The 21,400-nt window shown below is 41.8% G+C and overlaps 1 protein-coding gene across 4 annotated transcripts in view; it reads left to right on the forward strand.

Moving 5' to 3' along the window:
• Positions 1-21,400, forward strand: part of TCF12 (transcription factor 12) — a 291,989-nt gene that overhangs the window by 182,376 nt on the left and 88,213 nt on the right. For all 4 annotated transcript variants that reach the window (XM_068275505.1, XM_068275506.1, XM_068275507.1 and 1 more), the window contains exon 8: positions 17,516-17,568. In XM_068275505.1, the coding sequence (XP_068131606.1) occupies positions 17,516-17,568 (53 nt within the window). The remainder of the gene's footprint in view (positions 1-17,515; positions 17,569-21,400) is intronic.

Genomic DNA, 21,400 nt, shown 5'->3' on the forward strand with positions numbered 1-21,400 from the left:
TTTTGCTAATTTAAAATGTTTTCATTTTTTCCTATGTATACATTCAGGGGAAAAAGCAATTGCAATAAACTTATGCTGTGGCAGGGAAAAAGAGTAATTGTTCTGTGGGTGACTATCCGCACTTAGCAGACTTCAGTGTAATTTATTTTTCTCCTCCACCTCTGGTTAGAGTGAGCTTCCCTTAAAATAAACTTGAGATGAAAAAAAATGTAAAAGCTATGAATACCTGCGTGTTCTTGGTCATTACACACCTGGTGGCCCATTATTGCGGCCGGCCTCTACTCTGATGCCGCTGTAGCTGCCTGTCTGTCAACGCTGCGCACGCTATGTGTCACATCCAGCATTGGGGAGCATACTGGGCATGCGCAGTTACTAATGTTTCCGAACCGTGCATGCTTAGGATGCTCTTGGCTGTGGTTGTTCTGCGTATCCATTTGGGAAAGATAAAGGTGCATGGAGTGAACAGAGCATGTGCCCTGCTCCAACTAGAATCAGTCAGAGCTGTGCACAAGGGTTACAACGGCAGCATGGAGGGAAGATCGATTAGATTCTGTATGTTCTTTTGTGATATACTTGAATACTTGTATACTTGTATAGCCAGCTTAAGTGTACATAGCGTAGTGCTGTGCAAAAATGCATATATATATATATATATATATATGTATGTGTGTGTGTAAATGTATATATGTATGTGTGTGTGTAAATGTATATATGTATGTGTGTGTGTATATGTATATATGTATGTGTGTGTGTATATGTATATATGTATGTGTGTGTGTATATGTATATATGTATGTGTGTGTGTATATGTATATATGTATGTGTGTGTGTATATGTATATATGTATGTGTGTGTGTATATGTATATATGTATGTGTGTGTGTATATGTATATATGTATGTGTGTGTGTATATGTATATATGTATGTGTGTGTGTATATGTATATATGTATGTGTGTGTATATATGTATGTGTGTGTGTATATGTATATATGTATGTGTGTGTGTATATGTATATATGTATGTGTGTGTGTGTATATGTATATATGTATGTGTGTGTGTATATGTATATATGTATGTGTGTGTGTATATGTATATATGTATGTGTGTGTGTATATGTATATATGTATGTGTGTGTGTATATGTATATATGTATGTGTGTGTATATGTATATATGTATGTGTGTGTATATGTATATATGTATGTGTGTGTGTGTATATGTATGTGTGTGTGTGTATATGTATAAATGTATGTGTGTGTGTATATGTATAAATGTATGTGTGTGTGTATATGTATAAATGTATGTGTGTGTGTATATGTATAAATGTATGTGTGTGTGTATATGTATAAATGTATGTGTGTGTGTATATGTATATATGTATGTGTGTGTGTATATGTATATATGTATGTGTGTGTGTATATGTATATATGTATGTGTGTGTGTATATGTATATATGTATGTGTGTGTGTATATGTATATATGTATGTGTGTGTGTATATGTATATATGTATGTGTGTGTGTATGTATATATGTGTGTGTGTGTGTGTGTATATGTATATATGTATGTGTGTGTGTATATGTATATATGTATGTGTGTGTGTGTGTATATGTATATATGTATGTGTGTGTGTGTATATGTATATATGTATATATGTATATATATATATATATATATATATATATATATATATATATATATATATATATATATATAATTTTAATGAACTGTGTCGTTATTAAGGTTTTTGACCATAAATGGGGAAAGACTGCTTCACTGATTTCTGATTGGATTATTGTGAACCCTTAGTGAATGGCGCAATTGTGTAGTGTAGACTGAACCATTAACTATTTTCGCCTTTTGGATGTGACTTTCATGTTCAAAAGGCTGCTGTGCGCGTTAACGCGCACCTGTTTACCTCCCACACCCAAAAAATACCCAAATCAAATGTTTTAACTAAAAAAAAATATTACTATTTATAAAAAAAAACATAAATAGTAACCTAAGGGTCTGAAATTTTTTTAATATGCATGTGAAGAGGGTTTACAACTAATATTTTTTAATGTATAAGCTTGTAAATAGTGATGGATGCAAAACTAAAAAAAGGCACCTTTTATTTCCAAATAAAATATTGGGACCATACATTGTGATAGGGACATAATTGAAATGGTCTAATTACCAGGACAAATGGGCAAATAAAATACATAGGTTTTAACTATGGTAGTATGTATTATTTTAAAGCTATAATTTCTGAAAACTGAGAAATAATGTTTTTTTTTTTCAAATGCATTTAGTAAAATATAATTCTTAGCAAAATGTACCACCCAAAGAAAGCCTAATTGGTGGCAGCAAAAAACAAGATCTAGATCAGTTCATTTATTGGCGAATGAATGGTAGGTGAAAATTGCTTGGATGCATAAGGTGAAAAACGACTGAAGGCTGAAGTGCTTAAAGGGAACCTAAACTGAGAGCGATATGAATGTTTCCTTTTAAACAATACCTGTTGCCTGGCAGTCCTGCTGATTTCTTTGGCTGAAGAGGTGGCTGAATCACACACCTGAAACAAGCATGCAGCTAATCCAGTCTGACTTCAGTCAGAGCACCTGATCTGCATGCTTGTTGAGGGTCTGTGGCTATAAGTATAAGAGACACAGGATCAGCAGGAGGGTCAGGCAACTGGTATTATTTAAAAAGGAAAAATCCATATCTTTCTCAGTTTAGGTTCCCTTTAAAGGGGAACTGAAGTGAGAGGGATATGGAGGCTTCCATATTTAATTCCATCTAAGCAATACCAGTTGCCAGACCCTCCTACTTATCCTCTACCTCCAATACTATTAGCCATAGTTCCTGAACAAGCATGCAGCAGGTCAGGTGTTTCTGACATTGTCAGATTTGATCAGATTAGCTGCATGCCTGTTTCTGGTGTTATTCAGATATTACTGCAGAGAAATAGACCAGCAGGGCTGCCAGGCAAATGGTATTAATTAAAAGGAAACAAATATGGCAGCCTCCGTATACCTCTTACTTCAGTTACCCTTTAAAGTAAAGCTGTGAGGGAGAACTCGCTAGAGGGAAGCCTCTGAAGCCTTTGTTGCATAGGCTCATAGGGACCCAGTGCTGGAACGGGGAACTTGATGGGGACTGGGAAGGATGCTTCCTCATCTTAGACCATGAATGTTTTCTTCATAGACATGTTCTCAGTCAGTTATAAGGAAGTGCAACATCATATTCCATTCCATATGAAAAACATCTAGAAATCCAATCTGGGACAGTAGGTGGTACGGTCTTCACTATTACATAAATATAGATATTCATTGGAAATTACTAGCCTACATGTATGTGCCTCTTCCTTAATCCATACAATTACAAAGTTGTACTAAGAATACTTCTATCCTATCATGACTGAGTTTACAGAAAACTAATCAATGTTTATGCAACTTTTTTGTATTGTCGAGTTAAACATTTGGGAGAGAAGCACAATGTTATGCATGTATTGGACTGGAGAAAATCCCTGTATTCTGTTTTAGTTGATTGATCCAAGCGCTGTTGTAGTCACTTGCCATCAGCAAACTTACCCACTAAATAGGCATTGGTACAGTAGAAAGTAACAATCTGACAGGTTTTGGACTAGTCAATCTCCTTATGGGGGGACACTTGGTACAGTGTTTTTTGTTTTTGTTTTTTTACAAAAACAGTGCTTGGAAAGGACCTAGACAAAGATGATGGCCAACCTTCCTACCCTTCCTACTCTTGGGTACTATTTTGTCAATGGGACTGAGCAACTGCTGTTCAGTAGGTGCTTTTCAAATAAGGAAAACTCAGAGAATCCTTCAGGAGGTGGACTAGTCCAAAAGCAGTTATATTTGTCAGATTTTTACTACCTAATGTATTTGACAGTGACATACGTAAAAAGTATTCTATAGTGCATTTTCACTCTGAGACATATTTATATCTTGTATGTAGCCTTTTAACCACTTAAGGACTGCAGTCATAAAACCCCTTAAAGGACTTACGAGGCCAAGTTATGGAAAAAAAGTTAATTACCTGCTTCACCTTTTACGGCACGGAGGACGCCGTCCGCGCCCTCCGTGCCGATCCGCCGGGTCCCCCCGCTCGTCAGCCCCCCGGGGATGGCTCCCGACCCCACGGCCGGGTCGGCTCCCCTGCCTCTCCCAAAATGGCCGCTCGCTCTGGCCGCGGCTGCGCAGTCCGCATAGCCGCGAGTGCGGCTGCGCAGCTCTAGGGCCAACCTCTCCGATCCACGCTACGTAGCGTGGATCGGGGAGGTTGGCCCTAGAGCTGCGCAGCCGCACTCGCGGCTATGCGGACTGCGCAGCCGCGGCCAGAGCGAGCGGCCATTTTGGGAGAGGCAGGGGAGCCGACCCGGCCGTGGGGTCGGGAGCCATCCACGGGGGGCTGACGAGCGGGGGGACCCGGCGGATCGGCACGGAGGGCGCGGATGGCGTCCTCCGTGCCGTATAAGGTGAAGCAGGTAATTAACTTTTTTATTATTACTTGGCCTCGTAAGTCCTTTAAAGCGGCTCCGAGATGAAAAACTAACTATAACAAGTAACTTGCCTATATATCTTATCTAAAATTTAGATAGTTTACAAAGCAAATCTAGCTGCAAACAGCTTTAATAGAATATGATTATCTCTTCCTGTGATACAATGACAGCAGCCATGTTGTTTGTAAACATTACACACAGACAAGCGTATCTGCATCTTAAGCAAAAAAACCTAATCCCCCCTCCTCCCCTCTGCCTCTGAAATCTCGGGCTAGTAATACCTCCCCATCCTCCTGCCCAGACTGAGCTCCCATTAGCCCTTGCTACTGTCTGAAAGTGCATTGGCTCTCTGAAAACCTGTGGGTGTGGTTTGTTTAGTTTATAGGAAATTAGAGTATTAAAACAAAAACAAAAAAGTATTTGGCTTGAGAAATGCCCTATAAACTATATGAAAGGAACACAATTATGAGTAAAAGTTCATCTCAGATCCACTTTAAGGACCAGACACTTTTTTTCCATTCAGACCACTTTAATGATAAAGTTATAGGCGAATGAATGTAAGGAGCGCTGAAAGGTGAAAATTGCTTGGATGCTAAAGGGGTAAAAATGCTCAGTTGTGAAGCGGGGACTGCCGTTTTAAAACCCCTTAAAGGGGAACTGAAGAGAGAGGTCTATGGAGGCTGCCATGTTTCTTTCCTTTTAAGCAATACCATTTGCCTGGCAGCCCTGCTGATCCTCTGCCTCTAATACTATTAGCCATAGCCCCTGAACAAGCATGCAGTAGATCAGGTGTTTCTGACTTTAAAGTCAGATCTGACAAGACTAGCTGCATGCTTGTTTCTGGTGTTATTCAGATACTACTGCAGAGAAATAGACCAGCAGGGCTGCCAGGCAACTGGTATTGATTAAAAGGAAATAAACATGGCAGCCTCTGTATACCTCTTACTTCAGTTCGCCTTTAAGGACCAGCCACTTTTTTTCCATTCAGACCACTGCAGTTTTAATGGTTTATTGCTCGGTCATACAACCTACCACCTAAATGAATTTTACCTTCTTTTCTTGTCACCAATACAGCTTGTCACCAACCAAGGCAAAAAAGCCATGAATTTTGTCCAAAAAATGATTTTTTTTGAGTGTATATTTATTGGTTTGGGTAAAAGTTATAGCGTTTACAAACTATGGTGCAAAAAGTGAATTTTCGCATTTTGAATCATCTCTGACTTTTCTAAGCACCTGTCATGTTTCATGAGGTGCTAAAATTCCAGGATAGTATAAATACCCCCCAAATGACCCCATTTTGGAAAGAAGACATCCCAAAGTATTCACTAAGAGGCATGGTGAGTTCATATAGAAGATTTTATTTTTTGTCACAAGTTAGCGGAAAATGACACTTTGTGACACAAAAAATAAATAAAATAAAAAAAAGGTTTCCATTTCTGCTAACTTGTGACAAAAAAAAAAAAAAATCTGCTACGGACTCGCCATGCCTCTCTCTGAATACTTTGGGGTGTCTACTTTCCAAAATGGGGTCATTTGTGGGGTGTGTTTACTGGCTTGGCATTTTGGGGGGTGCTAAATTGTAAGCACCCCTGTAAAGCCTAAAGGTGCTCATAGGACTTTGGGCCCCTTAGCGCACCTAGGCTGCAAGAAAGTGTGACACTTGTGGTATCGCCGTACTCAGGAGAAATTGTATAATGTGTTTTGGGGTGTATTTTTACACATATTCATGCCGAGTGGGAGAAATATCTCTGTAAATGACAATTTTTTTATTTTTATTTTTTTTTTACATACAATTGTCCATTTACATAGATATTTCTCCCACCCAGCATGGGTATGTGTAAAAATACACCCGAAAACACATTATACTACTTCTCCCGAGTACGGCGATACCACATGTGACACTTTTTTGCAGCCTAGGTGCGCTAAAGGGGCCCAAAGTCCTATGAGTACCTTTAGGATTTCACAGGTCATTTTGAGCCATTTGGTTTCTAGACTACTCCTCACGGTTTAGGGCCCCTAAAATGCCAGGGCAGTATAGGAACCCCACAAGTGACCCCATTTTAGAAAGAAGACACCCCAAGGTATTCCGTTAGGTGTATGGTGACTTCATAGAAGATTTTATTTTTTGTCACAAGTTAGCAGAAATTGATTTTTATTGTTTTTTTTTCACAAAGTGTCATTTTCCACTAACGTGACAAAAAATAAAATCTTCTATGAACTCATACACCTAATGGAATACCTTGGGTTGTTTTCTTTCTAAAATGGGGTCACTCGTAGGGTTCCTATACTGCCCTGGCATTTTAGGGCCCCCAAACCATGAGTAGTCTGGAAACAAAATGCCTCAAAATGACTGTTCAGGGGTGTAAGCATCTGTAAATTTTGATGACAGGTGGTCTATGAGGGGCCGAATTTTTCGGAACCAGTCTTAAGCAGGGTGGCCTCTTAGATGACAGATTGTATTGGCACTGAAGCGCAGGATGTTCTCAAATCGTGACCTGGACATGGCAGCAGTGAACATGGGCATGTAAGACCAATAAGACCGCAATACATTCTTTTTTAATAGACCCATGTTAAGGAGAAGGCCCCCAAAAATGTTAAGTTCGGAAACTTGGAGTGGTTTCCACCGAAAAGGCTCGGCATGGTAGCTTCTTGGATTGGCAGTTGTATATTGTGTGGCATAACGGTTGGTCTCGGCCACAATTACGTCGTAGAGACCAGCAGTGATCAGAAAAAAAGGGGGGCAGATTAGGGTCTGATCTGATGGGTAGCAGTGACAGGGGGTGATTGATGGGTGATCAGTGGGTGATTAGAGGGGAGAACAGATGTAAATGATGCACTGGGGAGCTGATCAGGGGGGGTCTGAGGGTGATGTGAGGGTGTGGGTGGGTGTTTGGGTGCCTGCAGGGGGCAGGTTAGGGTCTGATCTGATGGGTAGCAGTGACAGGTGGTGACAAGGGGTGACGGGATGATTGATAGGTGATCAGGGTGTGATTAGAAGGGAGAATAGATGCAAGCAATGCACCGGCGAGATGATCCGCGGGGGGTGGCGGGGTCTGAGGGCGATCTGAGGGTGTGGGCGGGTGATTGGGTGCCCGCAAGGGGCAGATGAGTCTGATCTGATGCGTAGCAGTGACAGGGGGTGATTGATGGGGGATTAGAGGGGAGAACAGATGTAAATAATGCACTGGGGAGGTGATAAGGGGGTCTGAGGGCAATTTGAGGGTGTGGGCGGGTGTTTGGGTGCCCGCAAGGGGCAGATTAGCGACTGAGCTGATGGGTAGCAGTGACGGGGTGATTAGTAGGTGATCAGGGTGTGATTAGAGGGGAGAATAGATGCAAGCAATGCACTGGCGAGGCGACCCGGGGGGGGGGGGGGGGTCTGAGGGCGATCTGAGGGTGTGGGCGGGTAATTGCGTGCCCGCAAGGGGCAGATTAGGGTCTGATCTGATGGGTAGCAGTGACAGGTGGTGACGGGGTGATTGACAGGTGATCAGTGGGTGATTAGAGGGGAGAACAGATGTAAACAATGCACTTGGGAGGTTATCTGAGGGCGATCTGAGGGCAGGTTAGGGTCTGATCTGATGGGTGGCAGTGATAGGGGGTGATTGATTGGATGATTGACAGGTGATCAGTGTGTGATTACAGGGGAGGATAGATGTATACAGTACACGTGGGGGGGGGCTCTGGGGAGGATCTGAAGGTGTGGGGGAGTGAACAGGAGCCCCCAGGGGGCAGTTTAGGACCTAATCTAAAATATATCGTTGACAGATAGTGATAGGGAGTGATTGATGGGTGATTAGGGGGGTGCAAACAGTGGTCTGAGGGGGTGATCAGGGAGGGGTCTGAGGGGTGCTGTGGGCGATCAGGGGGCAGGGGGGGCAGGATCAGTGTTTGTGTGTGCTGACTAGGGGGGCTGCCTCCTGCCCTGGTGGTCCCGCGATCACTGGGACCACCAGGGCAGGAGGCAGCCTGTACAATACGCTTTGTATACATTACAAAGCGTATTATACGCTTACCATGCGGCTGGTCGGGTGTTAACAACCCGCCAGCGCTGCTAATTGGCCGGCGGGTGGGCGGAGCATAATGCCGACGGATGCACGTGATCCCTGGCAATTCAGTACCCCAGGTACCGACGCCTGTGGGCGTTAGGCGGTCCTGGGGGTGCCGCTTTGCCGACGCCCATAGGTAGTGGGCGGTCGGCAGGAGGTTAAAATGCTGGGTGTCAAGGAGTTTGAGTCGGAGCAATTTTTTGTGCCTGGAGTCTGAGTTGGAATCTGTGGTTTCATAAACTGAGGAGTTTGAGTTGTAGTTGGATGATTTTTGTACCGACTCCACAGCCCTATTAAAATGTTGCTATTTTTTTCTAAAAAGATTGGTCCTTTGAGTTAATATAGCGCACCAAAATTTAGAATGTGGTTGTTACTCTACACAATTACTATAGTAAGGATTGAGGTGCCCATACATCAGATGATGTATGGGCAGATTGACCAGATCTGATCGGAGGGAGATCTGTTGTCTGCCCATACACCACAGGCCGATTCTGTCCTCCCTAATGTTCAATGTGCTCTTCGGTGCCCAGTGCACTGTACATCACCTGTCTGCATCCGTCGCTGGCTTTGGGTGCCGTCCTCCGTCCATACATGCGCCCTATGGGGTTGCCGGAGTAGCGTGGGTGCATGTGTGACACCACACACGTGTCCATGTGTAGGCAGGCAACCACATGGGACACATTAAAACAGAATAAAATGCGCTTCCAACTTAAACACTATAAAAATGAACCACTCATACAGAGTCCCATTCTGGCTCCTTTATGAAAGAGGTCATATAAAAGTCTTATAGGTGAGCAGGTCTGTGGAGTCGGTCCAAAAATCCTCCGACGACTCAGTTTAGGATTCCACCGACTCCGACTCCTCTAATTTGCATATTACAATTTTGTTGATTAACAGTATGTAACGTGAAATCCGTCCCCTAACTGCGAACGCTTAGGAATTTTACAAGACAACTGAAGTGAGAAGGATATGGAGACTACTATATTTATTCCCTTTAGACTAAAATTAGTCCTTGGTAAGAGTACTTGTAAAAGGTACAGACCGGAACAAAGAACATCTATCAGGCCCTAGGCAATATAACTGTGGGTACATGTAAGAGTGATGTGCAGGTACTCTGCAGGGGAATGAAGAGATTCTTCCTCTATTACACATTCTTCATGCACAATCTGAACAAGGTTTATGGGTGACAGACAACACCTCTCTGTTCAATGTGCACAACATTCTCAGTGGATTCCCTGCAGCTCTGTGGGGAGTGCATATGTAGAGTATAGTACTACTGTGTACCTAAGTAAACCTGAGACAGATGAAATTAAAGTTTTATACTTCCCTGGGCTTCCTCCAGCCCCCTTCAGGCTAATCAGTCCCTCGCTGTCCTCCTTCGCCACCTGGATCTTCTGCTATGAGTCCAGGTACTTGAGCCAGTCTGGTGTAGTGCGCATGCACACACTCCGCCGCCGGGGGTGTACTACACCTGGGCAGCACTATTGCACAGGTGCAGAATGCTCTTGGCTGTGGAAGCGGCACGTAGCCAGACTGCTCTGACTGGCTGAATTACCGGGACTCATAGCAGAAGTTCCAGGTGGTGAAGGAGGACAGCGAGGGACTGATTAGCCTGAAGGGGGCTGGAAGAAGCCCCAGGTATGTATAACACTCTTCTTTTCATCCGTATCAGGTACCCTTTAATTTGTAGTCACCAAACCAAATTTTAACAACATATCAAATTATTTGATTTCATGAGCAAAGAGAGTGCATACATTTGCATAAACCAGCATCAATGCAGAATTATTTCCATCTCATTGACCATCTCTATTAGTGACACGGCTACACATCAGGCTTTAGTCTTACAGCATAGACGTTATTTAGTATATATAAGAGATTCCTGTGTACACATCATATATACTGTACAGTCACAATCAGATATGTATATCTGACTTTAAAAATACAGGGACTGCGTTATTGAAGCAGCACAAGTAACTAATTTTGATTGGTTTATTTCATTTTTGTGGACTGGGCACAGCTATTACTGTATATATACTGTATATACGGTATACATTATTTTTAATGACTATTATCTGAGAAATAGAACATTTTATCATATTTTCTATTTTAATTACAGTTACAAATTCTTTAGGAGTCGGAGTCGGTGCATTTTTTTCCGACTCCAGGCACCCAAAATTGCTACGACTCCGACTCCACAGCCCTGTAGGTGAGATCAAAGTCCTCCGATGGTCTTGACAATCCCACCAAAAATATGCTTTAAAGAAAAAAAAAAAGAGAGAAGACGACTTCATAGCATAATCTGTATTGCAATCAAAAAATATAAACCCAAGGAAGGTCCCTCCACATGAGATATTCAGCGTGCCTCTTCAGATGGATACCCAGAGCATGACACAGTGTGAACCCACCACCTGCATGTACACCGCTCACCTGATGTGGTAGCTGCCCAGACCCACAGACAGCACTACAAACTCCATTTAATTCCCCTGGTACAACTGCTATCATCTTCCAATCGTCACTCCTCATACAATAAAACCAGAAAGGACATCCTCATTGCGCAGATTGTATCAAAAGTAGATCTCTCCACCACCATCAAAAAACACACCCAGGAATATAGCCACCTTCCTTAAGTGTTCAAGTTAATGGGTCACCACAGAAACACTGTGCCCGCCACCTACAGGGACCACACTCATCTGACTGCGTGGCTGCCCCAGATAGTTAAACAGCAATTACAGCGTTTGTTTGAGCCCGTTCTAATATGGCTTTCTAGTGCACATTAACAGGCTTCTCTGCAGACTAGAGGAGACTTGCATGTGTAAAACTAGCGCTTTATTGGATATATGTAAGCTATTATACTCATAAATGGAGCTAAAATAAAGCATGTAAAACCGAGGACGTCTCCTCCGATATCCAAATGGTCACTTCCTGCCCAGGCCACGCCCGATGCCTTTTGTCAACGACTCATCAGGGGCTATGTGGATGGACAGAGGATAGTGCCTGAAGCCAGTGGCGGACACAGAGTGGTAATGTATAGTGCATTGGGGGGGGCACTGAACATTAGGGGGACAGCGTCGGGGGTTTCATCACGTTCGCCGCTCATCCCAATATCGATCGCGGTTTCCGCCGCGCACCCGACCGTATACAGCTGCCCGACATCTTGCAGTGTCCACTCCACATGCTTGGCCCGAAATTGGTTGCATCGTCGATCAGGCATGCACTTTGCGACACTGATTTTCATTCGGTTCAATAAGTCAAGCCGCTAGATGTATAGGTTACCTTTAAATTGGGAGCTCCTCTGAGGTTTCCATAGTCACTAACATGACTATAGACCTATTAAAAGACCATGGTAGATATCAGTGTGTATACATACACACCATCACTAACAATCCCAGATTAAAGCCCTCGTCCTGTAGATGAAAACTCACTAACATGTAAAAAAACATGAGGGAAGGCGGTGGGAGAGACAAAGCTTTCCTAATACTTCATGTTTCCTGCCAAGCACAGTTTAATGGTTTGTCTGAAAATCCGATGCAAGCCAAGTAGGTTCACTTGTAATGGTGCTTATAATTTGCTGCTTTAGTGCATAAATCTCAAAGGCATCTGAACGGAGATGCTGCCAGCTTTGTGCGCCAGCTATGAATTTTTCTTTTAAGAATACCAGAACTAATGACTTTCAAGTCCAATTTAATTCTCTATTTTTTACATATAGTAGTATTGGGTAGAATTATGATATAACTGTATGCAATGTATTGCACAATCAAGGGTCACAGGTGTATTTTAGAATATCTCGATCAGATCCGCTCTACTGCACCTGCGCAGTAGAGCGAATCTGATTGGGCTCAGCTACTTCCGCATGAGCCCGAATGAAAACCACTACTGCGCAGATTTTCAGCAGCTGAAAGCGCAGGAACTGGATGGACGGAGGAATACGGGGGAAGCCTCATTAGGAGGCTTCACCCTCCTGAGGTAAGTACCTCCCAGGGGCTCTCTTATGATGTCTCTTAAAGCGGTCTAACACCCAGCATTTCAACTTTGCTTTAAAAGATTGCTTACAGCTTAGAAAGTATTATGCCAGATTTTTTTTAAGCAGAAATTCACTGAACGGGTTAAACATGACATTTTAGTTTTGCATTCAGCTAGAAATACGCATCCGTGCTGAGGGTTAGATACAAATGTATCTTTGTTTGGAATGCAAATAGACCTCTGAAAAGCCTGTCTGGGAAGCCCTCTGTGCTCTCTCAGAGAGGTGTTTGTTTATTTACATTGTAAATAGATACATTTGTATCTGAACCTCAGCACGGAGGAGGATTTCTAGCTAAATGCAACACTAAAATAGAATTCTAAGCTGTAAGCAATCTTTTAAAGCAAAGTTGAAATGCTGGGTGTTAGACCACTTTAAATGCATCCAAAAACTTAATTTGTTTTAGCTGCAGTGGCTTGGCATTGAATATGATTATTTAACTTTTTGTCGACAAGTGCTTCTAAGTCCCTCTCCAAGTTTGATGTCCCCATCTGTATCCCCTTTATTTAGTATGGAGCAAGACTGTTGGTAGTACCAAAATGCATGACTTTACATTTTTCAACATTGAATTTCATCTCCCCATATACTTTGTTTCCCCAAAAATAAGAACTGTCATATTCATTTTTGCTCTAAAAAATGTGCTGGGGCTTATTTTCAGGGGATGTATAATATTTCTATCAGGAAGTGTCTCTCAGCAGAACATTTCCTATTCCTTTCTACTGTGCTGTCCCTGGATTTCAAGGTATGCTACTGTGCTGATCAGGCATCTGCCCTGTTATCCCTGCACACAGCTGGGGTGACAAGAATTGTACACAATCGGCACTGCACTGCGGTGTCCCCGCTTGCTGGCCCCCTCTTCCTCCTGTGCAATGTACTGATCGGCTGATATCACAGCTGATAAACCTTGCTGTGTGCTGGAATGACAGCTGTGTGCTGGAATGACAGGACCGGCACTGTACCGCTGTGTCACAGATTGCTGGCCGCCTCTTCCTCTTCTTTAACTTGCACTAGGGCTTATTTTCGGGGTAAGTATACTCAAAATTCCAGCTAGGGCTTACTTTCAGGGTAGGGCTTGTTTTGGGGGAGAGGGTAGCCATCCTATCCAGATCATTCTGCAATATGTCAATATCTTCCTGAGAGTTATTTCTGCACAATTTTGTATCATATGCAAAAATAGCAACATTACTTTACTTTATACTCCATCTGCTAGGTAATTAATAAATAGATTGAAGAGTACTGGGCCCAGGACCCTACTGCTAACAGTCACCCATTTTGAATAGGGTCCTTTGTATGCATCCATAGAGACCTTTTTTATTCCTAGAAGTCTTGTTTCCATATAAGATATACTGCATTTACTAAAATATTCATTGAAAATGTTTTAAGTTTTTCATGTCCCATCCGTGTCATTCCCTTGTAGTATACTATCCCAGTCTACCAAACTTATTTCATGCCTGAGTTGAATGTACTTTGCTTTTCTAAATTCATAGTTGTAGATATTCCACTGCTCCACGATCTATCACCAGATCAAATGTTATCATATTGTGATCACTATTCCCCAAATGTTCTTGAACATGCACATTGGATACATTATCTGGTCTATTTGATATGACTAAATCCAGTAACACATTCCTTCTAGTTGGTTCAGTTACTATTTGAGTCAAGTAACTGTCCTGTAGTTTTGACAGAAATCTGCCACCTGTACCAGAATGAGTAGCTTCAATATCCCAATCAGTATCTGGATAGTTAAACTTACCCATAACTATGACCTCACCTTTACTTGCAGATTTTTCAATCTGCTGTATTAGCTGCAGTTCTGCAGCATCAAGGATCTGTGATGGCCTATATGCAGCTGCATCCCATGGTGCAGCCCATACCTACTGTAGAACCTGTAGCCGGCTGCAAAGTCTGCCCAGTTTTCAAAGAACCCAAAACCCTTCTTCCTGCACCAATTTCTAAGCCACTTATTTAACTCCCTAAGCTCCCTCTTTCTCAGGTGTAGTGCGTGGCACTGGTAGTATTTCAGAAAATACCACCTTGGAGGTCTTTGCTTTGTTTATCTCCTAATACCTGAAAATAACTTTTATGGACCTTCTATCTCTCACTAACTTTGTCATTGGTACCATTGTGTACTATAGCAGCTGGGTCTTTCCCAGCCCCACCCAATAATCTGTTGATTCGTTCCGCTACATGCCAAACCCAAGCACCTAGGAGACAACACACTGTACAGCATTCATGGTTTCTTTGACTTATTGAAGTGCCAGTTTTTATTGTGAAAGGATGAACAATGGTTTAATTTTTATCCATGAAAATAAATTCAGCAGCCTTTCCACTGAAAAAACTTAGCTCACATCCTTTTTTTAATGTGATTGCAAAATCCCATTTAGTTTAACTTAATGGGGTAGAAACCCAATTGTACAAAAAATGCAGCAGGCACTGAGTTGTCAATTTAGCAAGAAGCAGACCACTGCATATCTAGACTTACATTATCCTGGCAGCGGTGAGATTAGCAAAATGCATGCTTTCTGAAAGTCTGATTGGAACACATACAGTGGAAACTTTGTAAATGCATTTGAAATGCCTCAAAAGAAGTGGTTTCTGGCCACGAAACACATCAGGCTTTGTTCTTAATTGGGACCTATGCGCCTATTTTCTGGAAATGTTATCACTGTATATGGTAGTATTCAATGTTTTTCTATGAACATATTTTGTTTTATGAAACTGTAGAATTCTCTGTGCTTAAAAAAAACCCAAATTCTTAGCATTGGATTGGGGGTGAACATTACTTGCTTCGCATTTACCTGTAAATCTGGCTCTTCATCTCACATTTGCTGTGCAGGGTGCTTGAAGAAAAATGTGGGGGAATCCAGATAGGTTACCTGCTGGAAGATTGTTTCCTGAACACTGTTCTCAGGACTCTTCCCATGCAAAGACAGCTGCAATTTGTGTGACTAGCGGTTTTTATGGATATTAGGGTTATTTATGTGTATTTGCATCTTACTTCTTGGCTTTTATATATGTGTTTTTCTCTCATGAAATCTGGTTGATGCACTATATATTATTTTAGAGCTGTCTTGTATTGCTATGTGCTTCAAATTTTGTTTACAAAAGGTACTTTTCATCTTTTTAAATAAAACCATTGATTAAATCACTGTTCTTGATTGAAGAGGTAGGGAAAAAAAGCTTAGAAGATAATGCTTGTGATGTCATTCATATTAACTGTGCCTGTATAAAGCATATTATGTAACTGATTTAAGCTCAAAGGTGAACTGGTTGCACAGTGTCTGCCTAATATTTTATTGTAATTTCAAAATGCTGGGAACATTTTGGCCCATGTTCCCAACTTCTTCTAACAGAGTTTTTAATTTAAGGAGTATAAAATTAAATTTGGAAACGTTTACCTTTTCTGCAGTAATATGTGTCATATCTGCTGCAATTTGCATATTCTGCTCTCATATGAACTTAAAGGGAGCCTGTAGCGGTAGGTAAAGCCTGGTACACACATCCAATCTTGATTGGCCAATTTTACCACTTTCATGGTGCAGAGGAGCTTACACTATCTGTTCTCTATCTATAGTTTTAAAAATCTGTTGGCCCTTTATAACATGGAAGATGTAAAATTGGCCAATCAAGATTGGATGTGTGTTTTCACCTGTCAGGTGGTCAATGAGATGAAATAAATTGATTAGTGAGAAAATGTCGTCACTCCTGCTTGTGTTAAATATTTAATATTAAAATTGAATGATTGGCGCCCTTCCACATCTGGAATTTGCAACGAAGATGTTTCCCTTGTGAAGTCAGCAGCAAAGCAAGCATTCAATAGCAATGGCGTATGAGAGCTTACACTGTCTGTACATAGTTTTGAAAATCTGTTGACCCTTTATTACACGGAAGCGATAAAATTGGCCAATCAAGATTGGATGTGTGTATTCACCTTTCGGATGGTCAGGGAGATGAAAATATTTGAGTAGTGAGAAAATCCCTTATTTACTGAAGCATAATCAGTGATTCAACCACGCTACTGCATTCTCCCTGTTTCATCTGTTATTATTATTATTATTATTATTATTTATTAGATTTATATAGCGCCAACATATTACGCAGCGCTGTACAATAAATAGGCTTACAGACAATGATAACAGGGTTGACAGAACAATACAGGTAACAGACCATAGATACAACAATACAGGTAATAGCAATAAGATACACAACACAATGCAGTTGTGAGTTAATGGTTTAGAACATGTTTTACATTTGTTTTGCAGTCTGGCGTATCCACCTGTTAGTATTTGCATTACTTCCTGTCCACATAGGAAGTGGAAAGATGCATCCAAGTGTGACAGAGAAAGAAACAAATAAACATGTTTTTGCAGAGAGTAATCATTAGAATCGCTGACTAGTCTTTATTGCAGCTTTTCTTGTCCTCAGGACAACCAATTTTCATTTAAAACACTATAGTGTAAAGATGGGCAATGAGATGCAGATTATTCTGGCTTGCATGCTATTCTCATGCAAATTGTATGCAGGTTGAAACTGAGCTAATCAGATGTACTTCCTGTTGATTTTGCATAATATCTACATAAGAGCCTGAATGGTCTCTCATTTGCCATATATATCCTAGCTTCGATTTCTGGCACGGACTATCTGTGTGGGGTTTGCAGGGGCTTTCTCCGGTGTCCTACAATAGAAAATTGCTGTACAAATGTTTACTCATTTACTCATTCATTCATGTTAGTTCATTCACTTATGGAGTCACCAGTGTGACCAGCACCTGATTTTCCGAACACCAAAGTCACATAGTTAAATGGGTACAGTTGAGTATTGGACTTTGTAGTAAATTGCCATTGCCTTTTTTTTTTCTCTTAGAAATATCAGAAGTAGATGATAAAATGTTTCAATATATTAACCTAAAGCTGAATTCTATTTTAATTTTCTTTTGTACTTGCAGATCCTGTACAAACAAAGAAAATAAGAAAGGTTCCCCCTGGCTTGCCTTCTTCTGTAAGTACTAACTATGGTATATTGTTATGGGAAATAAATTAGGCTCGTAGGACTGTGTACAAGGGTCATACAAATCATTATTTAGACACGTTTGCAATGGTGACCATAAACTGGCTGGCTCAATCAATGGTAGAGCTTCATTAGGTCTAAACCCACGTTTGATGTTTAGTTTTAGATTTTCAGCAGTGATTTGTAGCACCGTCATATGCTACTGTCCCCTCGTCCCTGTCATTTGAATTCCTCTCATGGGAGGAGCACAGGGCCAACGAGCTGTCAAAGAAGATCTCCTGTACAGGTCTTTTGATGTTTAATTAGTCATTATGTTGCTGAGCAGGAGGACAGACAGAGATTAATAGCCAAGAATCTTCAAAATTTACATTTGTAATAATCCCAATGGAGCTGAAGACATTAAGATTCGGAGGACACGTACGGCTCAGCTTGCCTCAGTAGGACTGAGGTTATTAATATGCATAAATCACCAAGTCAGATGTTCAGTGTGAAACCCTGGTGGATTTTAAAGCTTTCATTAAGCCTTTCCTAACTTCAGCCTAGCATCAGGAAGGCTTTCAAGCAACTAGTTTGTTGATCCCTCTTTGCTCGAAAATATATCCTTGGAGAATAAAGGGCTTTGATGAAAAAGGTTGCGAGGGTTTTGGTAGAGAGAAAAATCATTAATGGCTGTGATAATCTATTGCTATAGGGGTGTTTTGTGGTATTAAATATGCTTTATTCTATAAAGAAGGAAAATTGTTTGTAAATGAATCCGCATTTAAAAATCCATGTGAAGTGAAAATCCCTGCACACCAAAGGAAGTGTCAACCCCCCCCCCCCCCTCCCCTTTTCTGCTCTCACCATCCGCCCCCTTTCTTGCAGTTCAGAACAAATGAGGGGGGGAGAGCTCTGCTTCCTTGCGGGGTACATCTCTTTGTTGTGTAAATGGATGGAGGGCTTTTATTTGGCAGTACTTAACACTTGGGCGCAGGTGCAATTGGATGAGTAATATCTCAGAGCAGCTTCATTTCAATAGATCATTCTCTGAAGTCAGTGGCACTGTGTAGTAAGGGGTACATGAGCTGTGCAGATATTGGGTTGTATGGCTTAATTCTCAAGTTCTGATCGGTGTATCCATATCCTAATAAAGATGAAGGCAAAGTTTGAAATGGATTCTGACCTTTCTTCCAGATGGAGCTAAAATGGTTTTATATAGCCTAGTGCAGCTGTGCTCTAAACCTGCAGTCTACCTGGAAGCCAGGACTGCAGCTGCAGGCACTCTTGAAAGCTTTTGCTTGCATAAGCACTTGGGCCCCACTAGAGGCTGAATAGCTGCTTGATAAACAAAATGAATACAATGCTTCAAATCATTTTCCCGAGGCCAGGAATATTTTTTTTCCCTCCCTCCCATCAGCTAAAAATAGTTTAGCAATTTACATTTTAACAGTTGTGTCTAATTCAGGGTAGACTGTATACTGAGCCAGATGATTTCTGCAAGATTAAGAAACAATATAGTATTAGAAATGATAGCGCATCCAGTGCAGAAACAGCACAGTCCGTATTTAGTTTATGATGACACTACCAATAAATAACATTAATATTTATTAGAGCAACCCAGAGATAGACAGCTGTATTAGAAAATATAGATTTTTTTTTTATTTTTAGTAAAGTGTTTGGATTAATATACATATTGCAGTTCTCGGTGTAGAAAATGAAGGGCGGCATATTTGTACAGTGGTGGAAAGGTTTAACATGCAGAGTGTGCTGCTCAGCAGGAGATAGATGCTAACTGCTCAGGCTTACCATTGATCCGCGATGAACGATGGTCATATTGCTGTGCACATTTTAGGAAATATGTTTACATTGTGACATTGAGGATTAATTTGTGCTTGCTGAAGTGTCTTTCACACATGCACCTCCTGTAAGCATGACAGCTGCTAACTGTATGAGAAAAGTTGCTGTAAATTGATTACCTACTTGAAGTGCTCAGCTGGATAGCGTACTAGTAAGGTGTTGCCTTTGATGTGAGATTTCAGCCCTTTGGCTAGGGTAAAACATAAAACAGTAAGGAGTCACTGGGCAAGGCTCCCCAATGATCCTAGTCTCCCACTTTGAGTCCACCAGGAGAAAAGCATAATATAAATGTTCTGTGTCTTGAATTTTCTAAGCTTCAATTCCTGTATTTTTCTTTCTAAATGTATTATTGTTCTTAAAAGTAAAGAAACATAATTTTCATAGAAAGCACAAAATCATTCTTGCTTTTTGTAGCATTGCATGCCCAAGGTTCAAGCGAATATATGCTGTGCAATTCATAAATGGCTATTACAAAATTACTTTACTCTTTTAAAGCGGACCTGAACTCAGAACGTCTTTTCTGCTCTAAAAGATACTCAGCAGCATAATAACTCTTAAACAAAAAGCATTTCTTTGTTACAGCTGATACAAATCCTAAAATAAATCTGCACTGTTTCTACTTCCTGATTCATGGAAGCAGACATATTGTTAACAGCCTGTGCTTTTAAATTGCTTTATCTGCCATCTCTGCCATAGGCAGTCATGTGATGGGAGAGATCAGATTACAACTTGTGATTAGACACAACTGAGGGGGAATTAAACAGGCTAAACTTTCTAAATACATACAGGGTGCATTTCTCTGTTTTCCTCCTGTCCTGAGCAAGAGTTCAGGTCCACTTTAAAGAACTGCTCCACCCATCACCATGCAATGGCATTTATGGCAACATGTCCATGAAGTTTATTGCAACTGGACATGCTCCTTCTCAAGGTAGCCATACATATAGCGATGTATGGGCCAAATTCGACCAAGAGACAAATTTCTCTCTCTAATCGAATCTGATTAGAGAATGATCTGTCAGCCGCCGATATACCACAAGCTGATTCCAGATCAATTTTATGCTGAAATCGATCTGGAATCTGCCTTGTGTGCCGCATCCGCCACCCCAACACTGTCCCCTAATGTAAATGTCCCCCGGTGTCCCGTGTAAGGTATACATTACTTGTCCGTGGCCTGCGCTTGTCCCTCCGCTGCTCCGGGCGCTTTCCCTCTCCATACACGTGGTTTCCTAGTAAGGGCACGTGTGTGATGTCACCCTTTGTGGTGAGCGTGTATGCAGAACGGAAAGTGCCCGGGGCAACAGAGGGACAATCGCAGGCCCGCGGTCAGGTGATGTATACTTTACACTGGGCACCGGGAGGAAATTTTACATTAGAGGACAGCGTCAGGGCTTTTGTTGATCGTTGCGAAATTGCACGCTGTTCCCGCCGCACACCCGATCGAGCAAGATGTTGGGCTGACTTGCAACATGCGTGATCGAGAATGCAACCAATTTTCACCCCAAAATAGGTTGCATTGTCAGTCGACATGCCTTTAGCGGCAGGTCTGGATTTACATCACAGGAGCACTCTCCCCGCCACCCCCGCCTCCTCTAAGTCGCCGCTCCTCGCCTGCGTCCCTTCCCTCCCCGCTGATTGGAGGGAAGGTACGCAGGCGGGGAGCGGAGATATAGAGGAGGCGGGGGAGTGGCGAGAGTGACAGTGTGCATGTAAACAGCCTTCTATCGATGAGCTGCGTGTCGCTAGCACGGCTGTGTGATTTATGGGGGACAGCAGAGCGCAGGGGGCGCTGGGGGGAAACAGTATAGCAACATAGGCTGTGCATTATATGCAGACCCAGCCTCTGTGTGCTAATAGGATTCTTAGAACCCACCTCGGGTTCTCTTTATACTACATAAATTTGGTAAAATTGGATGATAAAGGTTGGATCATTAGTGGGCACCTTAAGGCTCTGTGGTTTAGAAGACTGCAGTGACCATCAGGGAGTATA

The sequence above is a fragment of the Hyperolius riggenbachi genome, chromosome 3, assembly GCF_040937935.1.
Source record: "Hyperolius riggenbachi isolate aHypRig1 chromosome 3, aHypRig1.pri, whole genome shotgun sequence".
NCBI classification, from domain to species: domain Eukaryota; kingdom Metazoa; phylum Chordata; class Amphibia; order Anura; family Hyperoliidae; genus Hyperolius; species Hyperolius riggenbachi.